This window comes from Brassica napus, chromosome A3, assembly GCF_020379485.1.
Source record: "Brassica napus cultivar Da-Ae chromosome A3, Da-Ae, whole genome shotgun sequence".
NCBI classification, from domain to species: domain Eukaryota; kingdom Viridiplantae; phylum Streptophyta; class Magnoliopsida; order Brassicales; family Brassicaceae; genus Brassica; species Brassica napus.
In genome coordinates, this window is record NC_063436.1 from 1,988,006 (window position 1) to 2,007,369 (window position 19,364).

Genomic DNA, 19,364 nt, shown 5'->3' on the forward strand with positions numbered 1-19,364 from the left:
GCCTTAGCTATTAGAATGAAGTTCTTCAGTTTCGTCCTCTAATGTTTTTACTTACTCTTTGGACTGTGATTTGCAGAAATAAAAAAAGGGTGATGGAAACCCAGAAGAAAACTAGGGAACATAGCCTACACCATATAGTTGATGACATCGGTGCTGCATTTGGAATGGGAGCTATTGGAGGTTCTGTGGTCCACTTCATAAAAGGAACCCAAAATTCCCCGAAAGGCCGTCGGTTTGTTGGGGGAGCACAAGCTGTGAGCATGAATGCTCCTCGTATATGAGGTAGTTTTGCTGTGTTCGGAGGCCTTTTCTCTGCGTTTGACTACACAATGGTGTACATTAGGAAGAAGGAAGATCCATGGAACTCTATCGTAGCAGGTGCTGCTACAGGAGGGTTTCTGTCTATGCGACAAGGGCTTGCTGCTGCTTCGAGATCAGCTCTTATGGGAGGGCTCTTGCTTGCTTTGATCAAAGGGGTCCATTAATGTTAAACAAGTTAGCTTATTGGATTGTGTTTATTGAGCTTTCTCTGCTCAGTCTTGGAACCTATATACTCTTTTGTTTAAATCATTCTACAGTAATTCATGTATTGGTGGTATATTATGCCAACTGTTTAAGTAGAAAGACCATTTTGAGAAGGGAAGGCCAAAGAATAAGATTGGCAATGAGTCTGTCAAGCGTTATAAGACAACCAAATTCATTTCTATACACCAAAAACAAGTGAAGTTAAGAGGAGTACTGAGGCAGATATAATAAACACAGCCCCAAAAGTAGTTTGATCTTTGGTTTCTTCTCACTTATTTACATACAAAACCTTAACAAGGATCTTCACCAATACGACCAACAGAAACAAAACCGAGGAGTATGTATAGTGTCTTTGGATCTTCACCAATCACCAATAGTGTCTTTGGACTTCCATTAACTCCTTGCTGGAAGTTCGTTGATAGTGTCCTCTGTTTCTTTTTACTCTTACATCATATGCTCTTGGGAGCTTTGTTTTCTTTTTCTGCAATGCCTTTGTGCATTTTTCTCTGTTTTTTTTTTTGAACTTGTAATGAGTTTTTCATCTCATCTACGATATTGAATGAAATCACATCGTTAAAAGAAATCTCCAAAAAAAAAAAAAGGCAAAACAAAAAATGAATTTAGCGAAATCTCTAGTTCCAGAACAAGAAAACACACGTAATAAGATTAAACTTGTTATTATGGTTGACCTCGAGGAACCTGGACCAAGCTGGGAAAACAAGTGCAATGCAAAAGGCCAAGGATCAGCCACAGAATCTAAGTGGACTTTGCTGATCAACTTATTATCCCCATAACATAGATCCAAGGTTTGCCAGTTTTATCGCAACAACACACGACAAGCCTTTCATTGCTGACCTTGTTCATAGTCACCCAAATCTCAATCTTATTTGTTACCTTGCTTTGCTTTAACACCGAAAACCTTTCTCCCTTAAAGACCCTAAGGACTAGAACATCGAGAGGATGTCTCTTCCGGCATGGGACTGCACAAAATCTGTAGAATAATTCCCTCGAAAAATCGAAGGTTTCTAGGTGATACTTTGTCTCGTCAAAAGAAATAATCCAAAACAAATTTACATTCATCAAAACACCACTTAGAGAATGTGACAGTGCAATTTGATTTTTTTCCTTGTTAGTATCACCGGATTTAGACACCACGTACTTCCACGTACCTGAGGCAAGGTCGTGGATTTTCCACTTGGTATAATTACACCAAATTGTCTTGTACACTCTTTTCTCACATTTACTATTCGTATGAGGATAACCTATGCCATGGAATTTAAATCTAGTTTCGTTAATCCATGTTATTTGTTTCAACCACGGGTTACAAACTGCGGTTCCAGTATCCGTGCTACATATCAACAACTCGTCGCAATTAACCAACTTCGTAGGTTTTGAGATTCCAAACCGAAAATATCCAATGATAACTCACGCACCACTATCTTGGGATCAATGCTTACCGAATAATCTTTGATTTAGTTGTTAGGATGAATCGAAACGTGTCCTTATGGTTGTATACGAACGTCTTGTCGTCCAATATAGCTTTCCATCGTTTGCAAACAACTGTGAAGCGCACAAGAGATTTTGGAGACGCGCGAGATAATATATCTTCAATCAAATTCCATGGAAGTTTCTCCTCTCGCGGTGCTATATCTAACTTTTGTTTTTTTGTCTTTGATTCCATTGTCATTTTTAACTAGTTAGGGTTTGCTCATAAAAATATATATATATATATATATATTTAAGATGTGTTCAAAAAAAAAAATATGATTGTATAAGATCAATTTTCCTTCTTATATATATACCGCCATTAAATAATATCATTTTAAAAGAAATTTTCTTGTTTATATTTGACATTATTATATTTATATTTTAATTTTTCCGGTTTGGACAAAAGTAAAATCTTATATGTTTTGTAACCTGTTTCTTTTGATTTAGTTAATTTTACTAAAATTCAAAAAAGTTAAAACTACATTTTTCCCTTTGATCAGGCCACATTGTAAACACGTTGTAAACTATATATGGTAACACTGACGACTCTCTTTTTTTCCAACATTCCACGTCTTTGGCCATTGGACTGCTTGATGCTGTTCTTGACCTCTTTCTTTCTCCTTGACCAACGAGACCAATTCTTTTTTTCCCCAAACAGGATCATCAGATAACAAGTTTTGTTGCCCCTCTAATTATATCCATCAAATAAACTTGTTGCCCCTTGACAATCACAGTTCCTTCTCTTTTGTATCCCTAATTCTATTCACCTAAGAGTAGTAATAGAATTACAAGAGAAACAAAATAAAAACAAACTGGGGCTGGCCTGTTTTAATTTGTGCTCCGAAATATTACCTGACAAGACTTGGTCACGACTGCCAAAACAGCTGATAATCCTTACTATACAACGAGCGGTCTTGTATCTCCAGGTTTGCTACATGCCGGTTTATGAGCTGCGACTGCATTATCTTACACACGACCAGTCCCACTGGAAATATCCACCACTCACTTTCACCCCTGCATCCCCCCAAAACACATCATAAACCCCAATAGACCAAAACGTAAGATTGACAAAAGTATTCCTTTGTAGTGATACTCACATGTTTATATTCCACGGCTGAAATGGGATTTTCTTGCTTGCTGATGATTCGCTGTTATAATGAACATATCCGCAGAGGAAAGCAACAAACTGTCACAGAACCAAAAAACTTGTCAAATAACGTTAAGACATGTAACATCTTCTAAAGAATCAACACCTACTGATATAACTGTTAAAATCCATCCTCATGTGACAGAAGTTCACATTTGCATTTGTAATCGAAACAAGTTATCAACAACAAAAGAACAAGAACAAAAAGATCTTACCACATTAACCAAGGACATGATATTCCACAAAGCGTAAACACGTGCTAAGCCAGCAGAGCGTCTGGGTCCATGACTGAATAAGGCATTGATCCCAGCGGGGAATGGCAAAAGCAAGCCGAGAGGTAATATAGACAAAGCCAAAAGTACATCCACCAACGAAATCGAATACAGCTGGAGCAGGGTGAGCAAGACTAGACTAAAATCTCCTAGAAGTATCATCGATATAACTAAGCCAACCATATCCTGTAATATCACAAAAATATAACATAGGGAAGAGAAATTAAAATTATTGAAAAGTTGGACGGCACAACATATAATAAGACATTCATATTATAAGGATTTTGATTGGAGAGGTACCTGGTGACCCACAGGTTTCGTGTTGTGAACTAAGAAAGAGAGAAGGAAAAACATATCTCTCTTCTCTTTCAGACTCGGTAAGCTGTCAAGGTCGATTATTCCTCCGTAGTTCTTTCTTCGCGTTGTATTATCCTCAGCGTTTGTGTGGTTTTGATTGTAGAGCATAGTCTCTCTTAAATGTGCCGGAGAATTCTCTTTATGTACAGTCACACCGAAACTAAAGATTACAAGAATAAGACATCAAAACCCCGCATAACTAAAGATAAGTGTATAACGGAAACATGCTTAGGTGTGTGACATAAGCAAAAAACAACCTTAAACTTCTAAAGTGATCATCTTATGTATCTAGAATGCTCAAGTTCATATTTTATATTCAACTCAAGACAATACAGCGCATTCAGAAGAAATAATGGTATCATGACTGTTGTCACTAAAATTGACCGTATGAAAGGATGCAATTTCTCATTTATTTACCGTGGCTGGATCTCAGTCCATGATGTTTCACTGACAGACTGAGGTGATGTTGGTTCACAATCCTCGTCAGCATGAATCAAGAGACCGTATTGGTAGTAACCACAAGCTGTGGTCTGGAACCAGGCTAGATCAACCCGTATGCCATGTGTTTCCAGAGCAGGATTGGCATGAGTTTCTAACCATCTCAGAACAGAATGAAACGTTGATCTCAGACGCCCACGGCGAACAAGGCGCAATTGAGCATTCACACCAGCCACCAGTCTGTACCAAGTAGTGGGAGGAACGAGCTGGGAAAATTAAACAATGACAAAGATCAGTACAACCTATAACATGGCAGCTAAAACTGCTTCTCGTTAACACTAAGGAACCAACCTCACTCATCAGGCTAGTAAGAATGTTGTCATTTTGAAGTGAGAAAGGAGCCATGTAACTGCCATCACCACCAAACAATATGGGCATTGGAAACCTTTGGTGAATACCAGGTGGAAGGTCTGTCCTTTTCTCATCCCCGCCAAGGAAGAAATCCAGATATGCAAGCATCAAATCAGGGGTGGCAGCGACCTAAATTTAGAAGAAAAAAATATGAATAGCAAAGTAAGACAACAAATCCTTGTAAAACGAATCAGAGATTCTGAAAAATCTGTAGTCCTGTTAAGCAGTTATGAGATCAAATAAATCCCACAGGAATTACCTTCAGACCCTCGTATAAAGCGCGGGAGCGACAGGAGCGCAGACAGGAATGATCATATTCTGAACGTACAAACTCACGCAATTTTTGCAACTTCAACTTCCGCCGCCATTGCTGCCATGACCACGCAAGCGGATATGCAACCACCGAAAGAATACTATATATTGCACCTTCCCACCATTGATATGCAGCTATAGAGTTGATTTCGTCGACAAACGTGTTAAATGCAGCCTCATATCTAAAGAACCCAAAACCAATAGCGCCAAGGCTATTAGATAACTATAGACAAAATAATGAGACATAGTTAAAAGCTAGGAAATAAAAGAAGAAACAACTAACACTATCTCTTTTATCTCTTCTGGGGGAATATGCGAGAGATGCCATGGCTCACTGAATGTATTAGGACCCATAAAGTACATTCTATGCACATGACTCTGCGATTGCTCTGCTCTATTTGTTTCCAACACCTGAAAAAAGGAACAACATTATAATCAATAACACTGTATTATAAGGAATATTTGGCAGGTTCTTTTGCTCAGTTATGTCTGCTAGCCATATATTAGTTGCATCTGGAGTGACAAATCAGAAAATACATAAATCATTCTTCGTTTGCTTCCAGAAAGTACGACAACCAAACAATCTTGGATCTAATGTTCGAAGACAAAGAAAATCATCTAACCTCATTCAGTGATTCAAGGAAAGGGAAGGAATGATCTATTTGAGAGCCATGATGCGTGGGTGCTGGGCCAGGTAAATCATCAACTCCAACAAATTTCATCCGTGCAACACTAAGTACAAGTGCTAATAGGATGAGGAGACCCATCAGAAGAAGACCAAACAACCAAGGCCCACCAAATGTGTAAATTAACTCCTCCAGAGCGGTGTAACAGTGTGGCATGTGATACCTTTCCGATATGCATCGATATGGACATGGTGTCTCAGAAACACCACCTGTTATTAAGCATAGAAATTCCAAGGTTTATAGTTGAGACATAAAAATGTTCGCCACCAATTTACAGGCACAGAATTTGTAAGAAAAAATATTCATTACCGTGGGAAAATAAAAGGTAAAAAGTTTAGGCTTGGTAGTTGAACGGGAAACAAAACTTATATCACCCAAAAATAGGAATTTTTTATAGCATATATGTAATATACAAGAGCTCCAGATTTATGCGAAAGGCTATTATACCTCGAACTGGGACATAGACAGCACGAGATGGAAGTTCATCAACGGGACAAGGAAGGCAAAGAGACCTGTCAGATCCAGTAACATTCTTGAATGTACCAGATGGACATTCCTGGAGAAAGAGTAGAATTGTGAATATAATGAGAACTACATTAATAATTCAATCGTAATAAGGGAACAAAAGACAAATAGAAAATTTCAGCCCTGATATTATAGAGCAGGAAAATGTTGAGCAAAGTTTTTCTAACCTTGCAAAATATACCGTGGAGTCCCTTTGGACAAGGCTTCCCCGTTATGGTGCCATTTTTACCGGAAAAACCATCATCTACTGCCGCTCCCCCCCTACAATTACAAAAAGAAACAGTGTGTTAATGCGACAGGCTGGAAAGCGATATCAAATAATAGCGAAGTAGTGTTAAATGCAGTCAATGACGGGAAAACATACTAATGCCATGGAAAACAGGTCAAAGATTTGGGAATGCACACGTATTTAGAGGACAGACCTTGCATGGATTATTCCGTTTACACTAGCAATAGGTTGGTATATGTCCCCAGTGGGAATGTTTGACCAATGAAAATGGATCCTCCCACCTCCGCCACCACCACCACCAGCAGGACTGCCTGACCCACCACCACTTGAGAGAAGAGACGACTCTCCCAAAATAAGATAACGCAGGAACAAAAGAACTGTTCCGCCAGAACCACCACCAGGTGCTACAACAGAACCATTTTCATCTCTGCTCGAACGTTTGACACTTTCTCCATCAGCCCTAATTGACCCTTCAAGTGATAAAGCAGATAGAGGCTGCTCCATTGAACCAATCACTGACCAGATTCAAAGGCAAAGAAAGAACATGTTAAACAGTATAATCATGAATGCTAAAGCTTTCATGGCAACTACATGCCTGCACAACAGTGTATGGCCTAAACCATGACAAGCTTCTACAATGTTAATGGCCTACGAATCATAAACTTGTCACAAACAACAAAATACAATTCGCCAAATATATTCGCCACACCAAATACCAATAGTCAGCAGTCTACATCATACATTTTGCATCAAATTCCTATGAACACAGCCTAATCTCTCAAGTTTACTAGAACTCCAGAATCATCAAAATCTCAAACAATTCATACCTACAATACCACCACCAGAAGATGAATAGTCTGCGCTATAATCGCCACTTCCACTGCCAAGCTCGCAAGGGAGTTCTGCATTTCCATACGTAATTCCACCTTCAACACAACTGTTATTGTAACATACACGGCCCCCTTTACCGCCATGTCCACCACCACTACCAAAGCCATTTCCAAGCAATTTACCTTCACCTACACCACCTCTACAACCTGTGATAACACGAAAAAATTGCATAAGTGTGATGCTAAAAGTACATTAAAAAGTATAAGAACATATCTTCTTTCTCCCTATGAATGGGTAGCACCTAATATATTATAATTAGGGAGTAAGCCAAGGACATGCCCATACGAAATGTAGAGGATGCGCGATCAAAACAAAATCCAAAGGGAAAATAGTTATTGTTACCCATTCCACTGGCACTAATCTCTCCAGAAGGTTCAAGGGTTACTGTTTTTGCACGGTGGAAATGAACTACTGATCCTTTGATGAAACCTTCAACGATAATATCCTCAACACGGCATATCTAGAAAGAAAGAAACGTTATCAGAATTTTCATGCTAGAGCATACGAGTTTAAACACAGCAGACATACCTGTAGAGTAAAGGATAGAGATGCATTAACATTGCAATCCTCTGGAGGATGCAGTAGCTCATAGGGGCAATCTTGCCGATCACAATAGAGCTTTGGTGTACTGCAAAGGATGAGAGTTTAATTATTGTCAGCTGATATTATCTTCGAAGAATATGGAATCAAACTAAGCATAATATGGCATTTCCTAAAATCTTACACAGCATCTCGGGATGCATTTTGTAGAGGACCACGCAAAATAGATCCAGGCCCAACCTACAATTTAAAAAAAAAAGTCATTATCTCCTGAACCACATCAAGCACCTTTTTACATCTATTAATTAGAAAAGCCAATATGGTCTCTAAAGGAAACCGATAGTCAAATTATGCATGTTTCATTGCATTTCCGCGGCAATGAACACCACCGCCTATTTTTCATCAGCACATATAGTCATCTGATGCAGGAGTGTCATCAAAATAAGTACTAGGAACCCACTTACATAAATCTGGTAAAACAGTGACAAAACAAGCCGTTGTGCTTCAATGGAATCCCCTGGTCCAGTAAGATTCAAGAGACCTTGTCCATGGACTCCAAGATTTGCATTTGACCGAATGACAGATGATTCCTAATTTAGATTGAGAGGTCATACAAACAAATTAGATGAAACGGCTTGTAACACACTATTTGGAGGAGGAAAACAATGACATGAATTTGTGATTACCCTAAGAACAAATAAATTGCTAGCTTCGAGTATGGAAGTCGATACAGTTGTATCTACTCCTCCTCCATCTATATGCAATTCTGAATTCCACATCAAGAACATCTTAACGGTCATGCGTAAAGCCCCATAAACCTGGTACATACCAATAACGCAAAGCATGACGAACAAATGATTTACATGAGAACCAAAATAGAATATGGAATATGAAGAATGGGCAGATAAACCATGAATGAAGCAGATAGTAGCAGCACAGAAATATTCGTATCTAGCGCAGAAAGCATGATCTGGATCAGAATTTCCGAAAAGTGGAGAACCAGGGATAGACTCACCTTGATAGTGGAATCACTCATTAAGAGTTCTTCGGCCAATAATTCAAATACTGATGTACCATAATGAGCCAATCCGAAGCTCAAAACGCCTCCACACAACAAACTAATTTGCCCTTGAACCTACATATTAAGTATTTGAGTACTACATCTTTAATTTTACAAAATAATATGCTGAAAACTGGAAATCTCACTGAACACCTAAATTTTATATACACAGGGAAGACTAAAGTGTACAGGAAAGACACTAGAGTTGCACAAAAAAAAGAAACAATATCATTTTATATGAGATCACAAATAGCCCTAGCATTACAACTGCGGAAGGTGATCAAATAGTTGACCTACAAAGCCCATGCAATGGAAATTCACTTTTGAAATACCTGAACACGACTCCATAGCAGAGGACAAGTTGCCCGCGCTTTATCCTGAATATAAACATTGGTCCACAGAGGCTGGAAGGGGAATTCTAAGAGAAGAGTGTAAGTATCTGTCGTCAGATTGTAGTTGCTAACGAAAAGGCTTCGGGGAACAGCATCGTATAGAGTCCCAGCAGCACCTGAGTTATCTGGACATCCGATACTGTATCCGCCTGCATGTGGTTTCATGAAATTAGTTCACATGATTGCCGATGTTAAGCAAGTACGGAAATACTCGCTGGAAACAAAGTAACTAAATAAATATCTGAATGTAGAATTTTGCTGGTGATGATCTATCAGCTGAGAAAATGGAATTATAGCATGAAACCTATTGGTTCATATTTTAGGACCCAATAAAATTTTGCAACACACAAGTTCTTGAAATGTGGATATATTTACGATGGCCTGAAAAAAACAGGGACTTCCTAGGGACGAGAATCTAACCATGCACAAAGATCTTTGGGTCATCATGCCTGCTAAAAATATTGACAGAGACTCTTCCACCACCTCCACCACCGTAACCATTCCCACCACATGCACTAATCTGTCCAATTCCAGTCCTGCACTTCAAATAACAGCAAAGCAGAAGATGCTAACTGAGATCAATTTACCAAGAATCTGAGAAGACAAAAGACATGGGTTGTTTCATGTGTACCATACAATAACGAACAGCAAATTTCGGAGAGTTATAACCAAGATCTAAAATATTTAAAAATAAATATGCCCTGAATAAGATGAATTCTTAATCACACATCCTAACGAGAACTAGGACGAGAACAGAGACCCTATAAAGCACAGTCCTAGCATACAATATTCAACCATGAGTGGATCATGCAACTCTGTTCATTTCCTCAAACTCAACATGCGCTAAAGATTACGTTCTTGAGATAAAAATCAGGACCTAGCAATTAATAATGCTTAATCTATTGCAAATCTTGCCTTCTCTGCTGACTAAAAAGACTTAAAATCCAGGGAAAAAACAGCATAGAATCGAAAGTACGTTACATCTTATATGCCGTGATGTAGACGCTGCCACCAGACCCACCACCACCTTTAGCTCCTCCATAACCTCCGTCCGCCAAAAGGCTCCCATTAACATCCAGAAACTGCGTTACATTCATCTTCACTCTCCCACCCCCTCCTCCCCCATAATCAATCTCCCTGCTCGTCGACCCGCCTTTACTCCCATAACTCCACGGCTCATCCAGAGTCGACCACGAGTACGCATCCCCTCCCCACACATCTTCCGCAAGCTTCTTGGTATCAGTCAAACAACAAGCTCCCCTCCCACCATGCCCTCCACCAGCACCATCAATCCCCTGCGGCGTCCCACTGGTCTGCGCCGGAGGGCTCCCAGCTAAACCCGTCGTGTTCACCGCCGATCCATCAGCAAAGCTAGCGTTACCAGCCGAAAGCTCAAAGGTCCCGGCAACAATCGTGGACTCAGCTCCCAGAGAGAAGTTCCCAGAGACGTTGATAGCTATAGAGCAACCAGGGATCGAGCAGTGAAACTTAACACCAGGCAAGATAATAAAATTACCCTTCCCAGCTATGTACACATCTTTAGTAAGATTCAAATCGGCGACGATCTTACAAGTAGTATCTAGAAACCCAACGCCGCCGAGATCCTCGCTGCAGGACACCGAGGGCCCGTGCGGAGGCGGCGGCGGCGGAGCAGGCGGGGAGTAATCCTGGTGGAAAAGCAGCGACTCTGAATCCGAATCCGGGTCTAAACCACCCGAATTGGGCTCGACAATGGCGAATCGGTGGCTTGAGCTAGGGTTTACGGCAAAAACCGCAGCAGCTACGAAGAAGAAGAGGAATTGAAATCGAGCCATCTAGTAGTTTCGTCAACAGTCATCACAGACGAAGTCTAGTGAGGTTTTCGATTCGATCCCAATTCGGATCATTGAGCTTAGGGTTGACGCGTGATTGAAAACCCAGAGACTCAATTAAACACACGCGCCTATGCAGAATACATCAACGTGCGTGTGTGTGTGTGTGCATGTGTATGTATAGTCGTCTTGCTCGAGAAGATTTGGAGAAAAAGCGTATAAACCCCCACACCGAAGCTCTTGTAGAGAGAGAAATGTTGCTTTTTCCTTGCTCGGGTAGAGAGAGAAAGAGAGAGGGAAGAGAGAGCTTTCGAGGAGAAAGTAACAGGTTGGAACGGAGAGTAGTTGCGATCAGGTGCGTGCGGCTTCACCGTAATCGCTAAGAAATCAGCAAAATCTTCTTTTGGATATAGCAAATCATAATATGCCATGTGTATGTTTATTTCATTAATTATCGAATAGTTGTATGACAGCTGTTATATTACGTTTTAGTTACTCGCTTTGCTGTTAAACTGTATCTTCCTATTATGGAACAGTGTTTACATTGGGCCTGATATGCCCTGATTCCTATGGAGTTTAATGTACACGTGCTAAGCTTGAGTGTGAGTGTTCAACTTTTTTTTTTTGCATCTCATTTTATTAACTTATTAAAGAAAGTCGTGTGAGTAAAGACAAAAATTAACAAATCTGGCTGGCCCAATAGAAAGCTAGCGGCATTATCAATTCAAGACCCAATTTTAATTTAACAAATCCAGATTTACGTTTTTTTATCAAAATAATTATAGATATTGGTAGTCCTCAGCTGAGCTTATTATCCAAAATCCAAAAACCGAACCGGAACCGAACGAAAACATAACGTGTACTCAAATATTTTGAATATATTAAAAAAGTTAATTATTTTTAATTTTAATACATATAAATATAATTTATAAATAAAAAATAAAAATATCTTTAAAAATTGGAATAACCCGAATATTTTTCGGGTTTTTTTCCGGGTTTAACTCGGATTTTCATGATTGTTTCGATTTTTTTGGATTTTCATGATTGTTTTGATTTTTTGGGTTATAAACCCGAACCAAATCCAAATTATTTGTAATACGGTTCCACTTCGGGTTTTATAAAAAAAAATAGAAATCCGACCCAAACCCGGTATTATCCAAACCGAACTGATCCAAAAAATGTCTGATTCCTAAACGGTTCCTAAACATCTCAACCCGAATAACCCGTAAACCGAATAAACCGAACCGGTCCGACTCGAATGCCCAACACTAAATATTGGTGTGTATGAACAACAGCCTACAGCTTCAACGTATATGAAAAATACAAATTTTAGTGATGAGGATATGTATTACATGGATCCCATGGCTTATGGACATTCTACATGTTCAAAGTAAGAGATTGCGATCAGAAAAGACCAATTTGAATCTGTGGGATACATTCTAAAATGCAATTTGGCGTGACTCATCACAATGCATCTGCTGCTGCGTACTACTCAGGGTTGTCGCACGATTCGGGCTCACCGGACTATACAATGCACAACAACAACAACAAAAAACACCTGAAATCTCAGATGATTTTTTTTTGGTAAAAGAAAAAGTAGTTTCACCTCTTTATCGGAACCCAAGCATTGTAAATAGTTCATCTCAACGTGAATTAAACCCATGTGGCAGTAGTTGCAGCCGCAACTCCTTTACCATTGGACCAACTCAACAATGGTTCTCCGATGATTTCTTCTCCAGCCTCAGTAACCACAGTTACCAAACTAGAGGCTTTAAGCAGTGAATATGTCTGAGGTTATCAGGTTTAATTCTACATTCAAACTAGAAGTCAATGTTTGTCGTTCTTGCTCTTGATTGATGGGACAGTCCTCTCGGTGGCTGATGTGCCCATTGTTGTTGTGGCAATTACTCTGCGTTTTAAATGAGTGAGAATTGTTTATGGTTTCTTGGTAAGAGACTATTAATTTGTTATTGTTTCAAACTTTCAATAGTGTCTTGCACAACGTATAATTTCAATTTTTCATCGGAGAATATATCGTGTGTGATTCTTCTTCTTAGCTTTTTATGATTCAATTTTTGTCATTATTTAATAAAACAGTATATCACATTGATCACGACCATTCTTACACGACTTTGGGAGGCTCACTCACTGGTCACAAAAATTCATAAAAAAATATTAATTAATCTTATCTACAAAAGGAGTATACACTTTATGAAGAGAAAACAAAAAAAACGTCTGAAACCAAAATCAAGATGTCACCTACTCAGTGGCTACCCACTATCCTCACCGTAGTCTTCTTCTTCTTGAGCTTAGCTTCACCCTCACATGGAAGCTCACAAGTTGGATACGGCTACATCGTTAGCTCAGTGGCCGTTGATTCCAACCAGAAGGTCTTGACGGCGAAGCTTGATCTGATCAAACCAACGTCCGTTTACGCACCAGACGTTCAAACGCTAAACCTTCATGTCAGGTCATATAAATAATCTTCTCCCTCTCTCTAATCTATCTACTGAACAATATTGATATGTATTTACATTTACATATAATATATGTTACAGCTTGGAGACAAGTGAGCGTTTGAGAATCAGAGTAACAGACTCTACTCAACAGAGATGGGAGATACCGGAAACCGTTATCCCTCGCGCCGTAACCCACTCTCCTCGCCGTTACTTAACGGAAGAGAACAATACCTTGGAAGATCCATCATCGGACTTAGTTTTCACACTCCACAAAACGACGCCGTTCGGTTTCTCCGTCTCCAGACGCTCCTCCGGCGACGTCCTCTTCGACGCGTCGCCGGATCCGTCGGATCCAAACACCTACTTCGTCTTCAAAGACCAGTTCCTCCAACTAACCTCCGCCTTACCGGAATCCCGATCGAATCTGTACGGTCTCGGAGAACACACGAAGCGATCGTTCAAGCTGATCCCGGGAGATGCATTGACTCTGTGGAACGCTGACATCGGGAGTGAGAATCCGGATGTTAACCTGTACGGATCGCATCCGTTTTACATGGACGTGAGAGGATCTAACGGTCACGATGAAGCGGGGATGACTCACGGCGTTCTATTGATGAACAGCAATGGAATGGATGTGAGGTATGATGGAAGTCGGATTACTTATAATGTGATTGGAGGTATCATTGATCTGTATGTGTTCGCCGGACCGTCGCCGGAGATGGTGATGAATCAGTATACAGAGTTTATAGGAAGACCTGCACCTATGCCTTATTGGTCATTTGGTAAGAGCTCTTTGCTCTCTGTGCATTTTTACGATACAATGGTAGGGCTCTGAGGTCACAGGTTCGAACTCCGTTGAGAGAGAGATTTGATCTCAAAAATAGTTTAATTACATGGTTTGGGCCTCGTCCTTGGAGAATGTACGGATCAAGAACTCTTCGTAGTCACTAAAAGAAATTGAGATGTTGTTTTGCTTTGAAAATGTTTCTATAAATACTTATTTTATTGGGTATTTATTCTTTTTGAAGGATTTCATCAATGTCGGTATGGATACAACAATGTGTCAGACCTTGAATCTGTGGTTGATGGATATGCAAAAGCTGGAATACCTCTTGAGGTTTTGTGGACTGACATAGACTACATGGATGGCTACAAAGACTTTACTTTGGACCCGGTGAACTTCCCCGAGGACAAGATGAAATCATTCGTGGATACACTTCACAAGAACGGTCAGAAGTACGTGCTGATCTTGGATCCAGGTATAGACTATAACACTATCTCTTAAGAGTCTCTTAACATATTTGATTCAAGAAATGAACATTTGGGCTTTGCTTGTAGGTATTGGTGTGAATAGCTCCTCTTACGGGACATATAACAGAGGAATGGAAGCAGATGTGTTCATAAAACGAGATGGTGAGCCTTATCTCGGTGAAGTTTGGCCTGGGAAAGTATACTACCCTGACTTCTTGAATCCATCTGCTGCAACTTACTGGAGCAACGAAATCAAGATGTTCTTGGAAACTCTCCCTTTGGATGGTCTGTGGCTTGACATGAACGAGTTGTCAAATTTCATTACTTCGCCTCTGTCCCCTGGATCTTCACTCGATGATCCTCCTTACCAGATCAACAACTTAGGGGGCAAAGCTTCTATCAATAAGAAGACAGTACCAGCAACAGCTATCCATTTTGGGAACGTTAGTGAATACGATGCGCATAATATGTATGGACTCTTGGAAGCTAAAGCCACTCACCAAGCTATGGAGGATATAACGGGAAAGAGACCGTTTCTTTTGTCGAGATCCACGTTCGTAAGCTCGGGGAAGTACACAGCTCATTGGACAGGAGATAACGCTGCAAAATGGGAGGACTTGGCTTACTCGATCCCGGGGATACTCAACTTTGGACTGTTTGGGATCCCAATGGTTGGAGCTGACATCTGTGGTTTCTCAGATGATACCACCGAGGAGCTATGTCGTCGATGGATCCAGGTAGAGTGATTAATTCATGTTCATGTTCTTACTGAGTTCAATGTTCTAACATTGGCTCCTTAGTTTTTCAGCTTGGAGCGTTTTACCCTTTTGCAAGAGATCATTCGTCCAAAGGCACTGCTAGACAAGAACTATACCTATGGGATTCGGTTGCTGCTTCCGCAAGAAAGGTTCTCGGCCTTCGTATGAGACTCCTCCCACATCTATACACACTAATGTACGAGGCTCACGTTAGTGGCGTCCCTATAGCGCGGCCGCTCTTCTTCTCCTTCCCTAGAGACACTAACACCTATGAGATCAGCTCGCAGTTCTTGATCGGTAAAAGCATAATGATATCTCCCGCGCTGGAGAAAGGGACAGTGTCCGTCGATGCATATTTCCCCGCAGGGAACTGGTTCGACATGTTTAACTATTCGTTTGCCGTCGGTGGAAGTTCCGGCAAGCGTGTTAGTCTTGATACTCCCGCCGATCACGTCAATGTTCATGTTCGAGAAGGTAGTAAATTTTAAGTAATTTCCGGTTTGATAAGGAACTTGAGATTGAACCGAACTAACTATTTGGACAGGTAGCATTGTGGCTATGCAAGGAGAAGCAATGACGACAAGAGAAGCCAGAACGAAACCGTTTGAGCTTCTAGTTGTAGCAAGCAAGCTTGAGAACATCTCCGGCCAGCTGTTTCTCGATGATGGCGAAAACATACGGATGGGAGAGGAAGGAGGGAACCGTGATTGGACCCTGGTGAAGTTCCGATGCTACGTAAACGGAAAATCCGTGGTGCTGAGATCAGAAGTGGTGAACCCAGAGTACGCGTCTAGGATGAAATGGAGCATCGGGAAAGTGACGTTCGTTGGGTTTGAGAATGCGGAGAGCGTGAAAACGTACGAGGTTAGGACAGGGGAGAGGTTGAGAGGGCCGAGAATCTCTCTTCTCAAGACGGTTGTGGACGATGATGATCCCAAGTTTATGAGTGTGGAGGTGTCCAGATTGTCCTTGCTTGTTGGGAAGAAGTTCGAGATGCGATTGAAATTGACTTAAAGAAAAGGTATCTATTTTATAAACCCAATAAGATGATAAATTTGTGGATGCTTAATGAATAAAAAGAGTAAAGATTTCGCAACGTTATTACATCAATCAAGTTCATAAACATTGGAGAAAATTTTCAGACAAGAGGCTTCAGTTTGGTTCATAGACACTGTATTAATAGCAGCGCAAGTCAATCAAAGAGCTAAAGTAGTTACCTCTACGTCGCTTGCGAATCCAACATCAGAAAGATCATTCTCCAGAGCTTTCACCAGAGTTTCAAAGTGGGTTTTGGTTACACTGGTCAAAGTAGTTAGTTTTGTCCGAAAACCCTTGAAGTCTTGTTTTGGAGTGTCTTCAGGATATTGAAACACCTCTGATTCCAACTCTACGCATTTGTGGAGCCTCTCCAGACCAGACTCAGCCTCTCCTTGCATATACTCGAAAAACTGTCTCTTTTCCTGTTCAGATTCAAGTAGATAGTACCCGTATGCATATGTCCATTTCAGCACCCTTCTGCATTCAATGATCTGAAGCCACGCATCTGTGATGAACCCGAGCTCAGTTTCTGGTATGCATTGTTTGTCACTAAGCTTCATAACATCCACTGATAGGAACTTCTCTAGATCCCCTATAGCTTTTTGCCTCGACGTTTGATTGCCTGCCCAGCGCTCATAATAATGAGTGTATTTCTCTAGCGAGTGCTTTGCCATCTCTCGCTTCATTTCAGCCTCATCATGCAGTCCTTGTCCCTTAGCCTTCGAATACCGGTTGCATGTATAAGGCCCGCCAGTGCCTTCCCCGTGTTCCGACCATGCGCCAAGGCAAAGCCAACAAAACTGATGTCTGCAAGGTGGTGTGCATGACATGTGCATGCATCCACGGTTCTTTTCAATTGGACGCTTACACTTGGGACAAGGCTTGGAATTGTCGAGTATCCACTTGGTATTTTCAGCTTCAACGCTGTTCTTGCGTATCCATTGCGAAACCCTGTCACAATCCACAGGACGGTGAGCGTCTTGGGTGCAATTCCAGCAGAAGCTATGCGAACACAAGCATGAAACATCGTAACTACTTCCGGTCCCGGTGGCAGAAAACTCAATGGCATGCTCACATCCTGGGGCAGGACACCACTTGGTCTTTTTGTTTTCTTCCACATAAGATCTAAGAAAATACCTATCATACTTGTCCTTGGCTTCAAAGGAAGCCAGTTTCTCGACCATGTCTCGACCAACAGCAACTGGACAAGATGGCTCAGGACATTTTTGCATCAAACATCCCGGGCCATCGTTGATGGCTATGCTGATGTAACTTGTCCAGCATGTAGAACAGAAAGCATGACCACACATAATCGGTACAATATCTATACGACAGAAGTAGTCAAAGCATATTCCACAAGCAACTTTTCCTCCTTCGGAATATGGAACAATAACAGGTCCTCCTTCCAAGCCAGCACTTGTCCGAACTCTCCTCTCATCCGCAAACCATTCATCATTAACTTTACCAACATTCCAGTGATAGTGAAGAAGCAGAACACTAGCTTCGACCTTGCTTAGGGAGAGTATCATGGAAACTTGTGCAATATCACTCTCTTGTTGTCTACGTATATCTTCTTCCTTAAGAACGACATAATTCATATGGGAGCGAGGCGAGGAGATCATTGAGGAATCGACATCGTCATCCCCAAGGAAACCCGTGTCATCTGTATCATCATCATGATCGGCCCCGTCGTTGTAATCATCTGCACCGTCGCTGTAAAGATCTTCCTCTCCAGATTCCATATAGTAGTCATCGGAATCCATAATCCTCTTCCCTTAGTCGCTACGGCAGACTATGGTGTTGATAGATATGCACATATACGTTTGTGTTAAAAAGATATTATTCCATATTTTCCTATGTTTTGTTTTACCTTTTGCATAATGAATTTAGGAGGAGTCTCTTTGTATTTACAAATGTTCTAAGATACAGTTGGTACATCCGTATATACCGGTGTATATACAGTTGGTTTAGATGGACACTTTTTTTTTTTGTCAACAGATGGACACAAACAGAGCGTTTATACAGTGTTTATACATAAACACCGTTTATACCTTCACAATTTATAAGCTATATTTTAAAGGAAATTTTAGTAAACAATTATAATTTACCTGTTTGATTCTTTTGATTTCGTTTGATCGTACCAGTTTATGTTTTTTTTTCAATATTTCATAAATAGTTATAACGTATCATTTAAATTATGTTTGCTATATATATTTTATATTTACATATAATTTATATAATTATTTTAATTAATACTATAATATTTATTTAGAATATGACTATCGTATATACTATCTTATCGTATATATCCAAGTGCCATACAGTAATCAATCATCCGACTGGCGTATAGCGTATTTTAGAACAATAGTATTTACATATATCTTTTTTTTCTTCTTTTGACATATTTTTTTTCTTTTATTCTCTTTCTGTTATTTTTATTTTAGATAACATTCCATATTAAAATATTCTAAAAACTTCAAGAGATTTCATTACCTCTTTTAATATTCCAGCTAATTATTGTAATAATTTAATATATGAAATTTTAATATGTGATATTCTCTCGTTTTAAGGGAATAAAAATATTTTATCTTCTTAATAAAATATTAATATTATTTTATATAGTTTATTAGCATATTTGACCTCAATTGTTTTGCATTCATATCACGAGTCTTTTGCATTCGATTAGTTTTAAATTTTTAATTGTCCTCGTTTAACCCAAAAATTTTAAGAATATTTTTTTTGTCACACATACGCTTAATTTTAAAAATGTTAAA

The 19,364-nt window shown here is 40.0% G+C and overlaps 3 protein-coding genes and 2 pseudogenes across 3 annotated transcripts; 2 read left to right on the plus strand and 3 right to left on the minus strand.

Annotated features, from left to right (window-relative positions):
- The first annotated feature begins 76 nt into the window (after window positions 1–76).
- On the plus strand, window positions 77–638 carry LOC106429891 (annotated as a pseudogene).
- Window positions 639–1,023: 385 nt separating this feature from the next.
- LOC125591194 lies at window positions 1,024–2,206 on the minus strand (annotated as a pseudogene).
- A 201-nt stretch (window positions 2,207–2,407) lies between these two features.
- On the minus strand, window positions 2,408–11,386 carry LOC106429877. Its single transcript, XM_013870656.3, has 23 exons — window positions 10,255–11,386; window positions 9,694–9,809; window positions 9,214–9,422; window positions 8,837–8,956; window positions 8,508–8,639; window positions 8,286–8,411; window positions 8,006–8,061; window positions 7,810–7,909; window positions 7,624–7,741; window positions 7,218–7,427; window positions 6,584–6,905; window positions 6,329–6,422; window positions 6,084–6,192; window positions 5,574–5,845; window positions 5,234–5,361; window positions 4,898–5,132; window positions 4,579–4,767; window positions 4,207–4,493; window positions 3,733–3,949; window positions 3,376–3,618; window positions 3,111–3,199; window positions 2,866–3,027; window positions 2,408–2,780 (listed from the first exon to the last, which is right to left on the minus strand). The coding sequence occupies exons 1-22, from the start codon at window positions 11,085–11,087 to the stop codon at window positions 2,880–2,882; spliced, it is 4,353 nt and encodes a 1,450-aa protein (XP_013726110.2). The 5' UTR covers window positions 11,088–11,386; the 3' UTR covers window positions 2,408–2,780; window positions 2,866–2,879.
- Window positions 11,387–13,283: 1,897 nt separating this feature from the next.
- On the plus strand, window positions 13,284–16,653 carry LOC106429859 (alpha-glucosidase-like). Its single transcript, XM_013870630.3, has 6 exons — window positions 13,284–13,554; window positions 13,643–14,325; window positions 14,572–14,802; window positions 14,882–15,531; window positions 15,603–16,026; window positions 16,097–16,653. Exons 1-6 carry the CDS (start codon window positions 13,337–13,339, stop codon window positions 16,564–16,566), a joined length of 2,676 nt encoding a protein of 891 aa, XP_013726084.2. The 5' UTR covers window positions 13,284–13,336; the 3' UTR covers window positions 16,567–16,653.
- Window positions 16,654–16,748: 95 nt separating this feature from the next.
- LOC106429868 (probable E3 ubiquitin-protein ligase ARI5) lies at window positions 16,749–18,353 on the minus strand. Its single transcript, XM_013870639.3, has one exon. It carries the CDS (start codon window positions 18,351–18,353, stop codon window positions 16,749–16,751), a length of 1,605 nt encoding a protein of 534 aa, XP_013726093.2.
- Window positions 18,354–19,364: the final 1,011 nt, after the last annotated feature.

Bases quoted from the DNA above. Each gene is read 5' to 3' on its own strand.
- LOC106429877 (XM_013870656.3), bottom strand. From the start codon at position 11,087: ATGGCTCGATTTCAATTCCTCTTCTTCTTCGTAGCTGCTGCGGTTTTT. The intron at 8,957-9,213 runs GTATTTCAAAAG...CTTAATATGTAG, and splicing joins TGCTATGGAGTCGTGTTCAG to GTTCAAGGGCAAATTAGTTT. The intron at 5,362-5,573 runs GTTAGATGATTT...TCCTTTTTTCAG, and splicing joins TCCTTGAATCACTGAATGAG to GTGTTGGAAACAAATAGAGC.
- LOC106429859 (XM_013870630.3), top strand. From the start codon at position 13,337: ATGTCACCTACTCAGTGGCTACCCACTATCCTCACCGTAGTCTTCTTC. The intron at 14,326-14,571 runs GTAAGAGCTCTT...TTCTTTTTGAAG, and splicing joins TATGCCTTATTGGTCATTTG to GATTTCATCAATGTCGGTAT. The intron at 14,803-14,881 runs GTATAGACTATA...CTTTGCTTGTAG, and splicing joins CGTGCTGATCTTGGATCCAG to GTATTGGTGTGAATAGCTCC.
- LOC106429868 (XM_013870639.3), bottom strand. From the start codon at position 18,353: ATGGATTCCGATGACTACTATATGGAATCTGGAGAGGAAGATCTTTAC.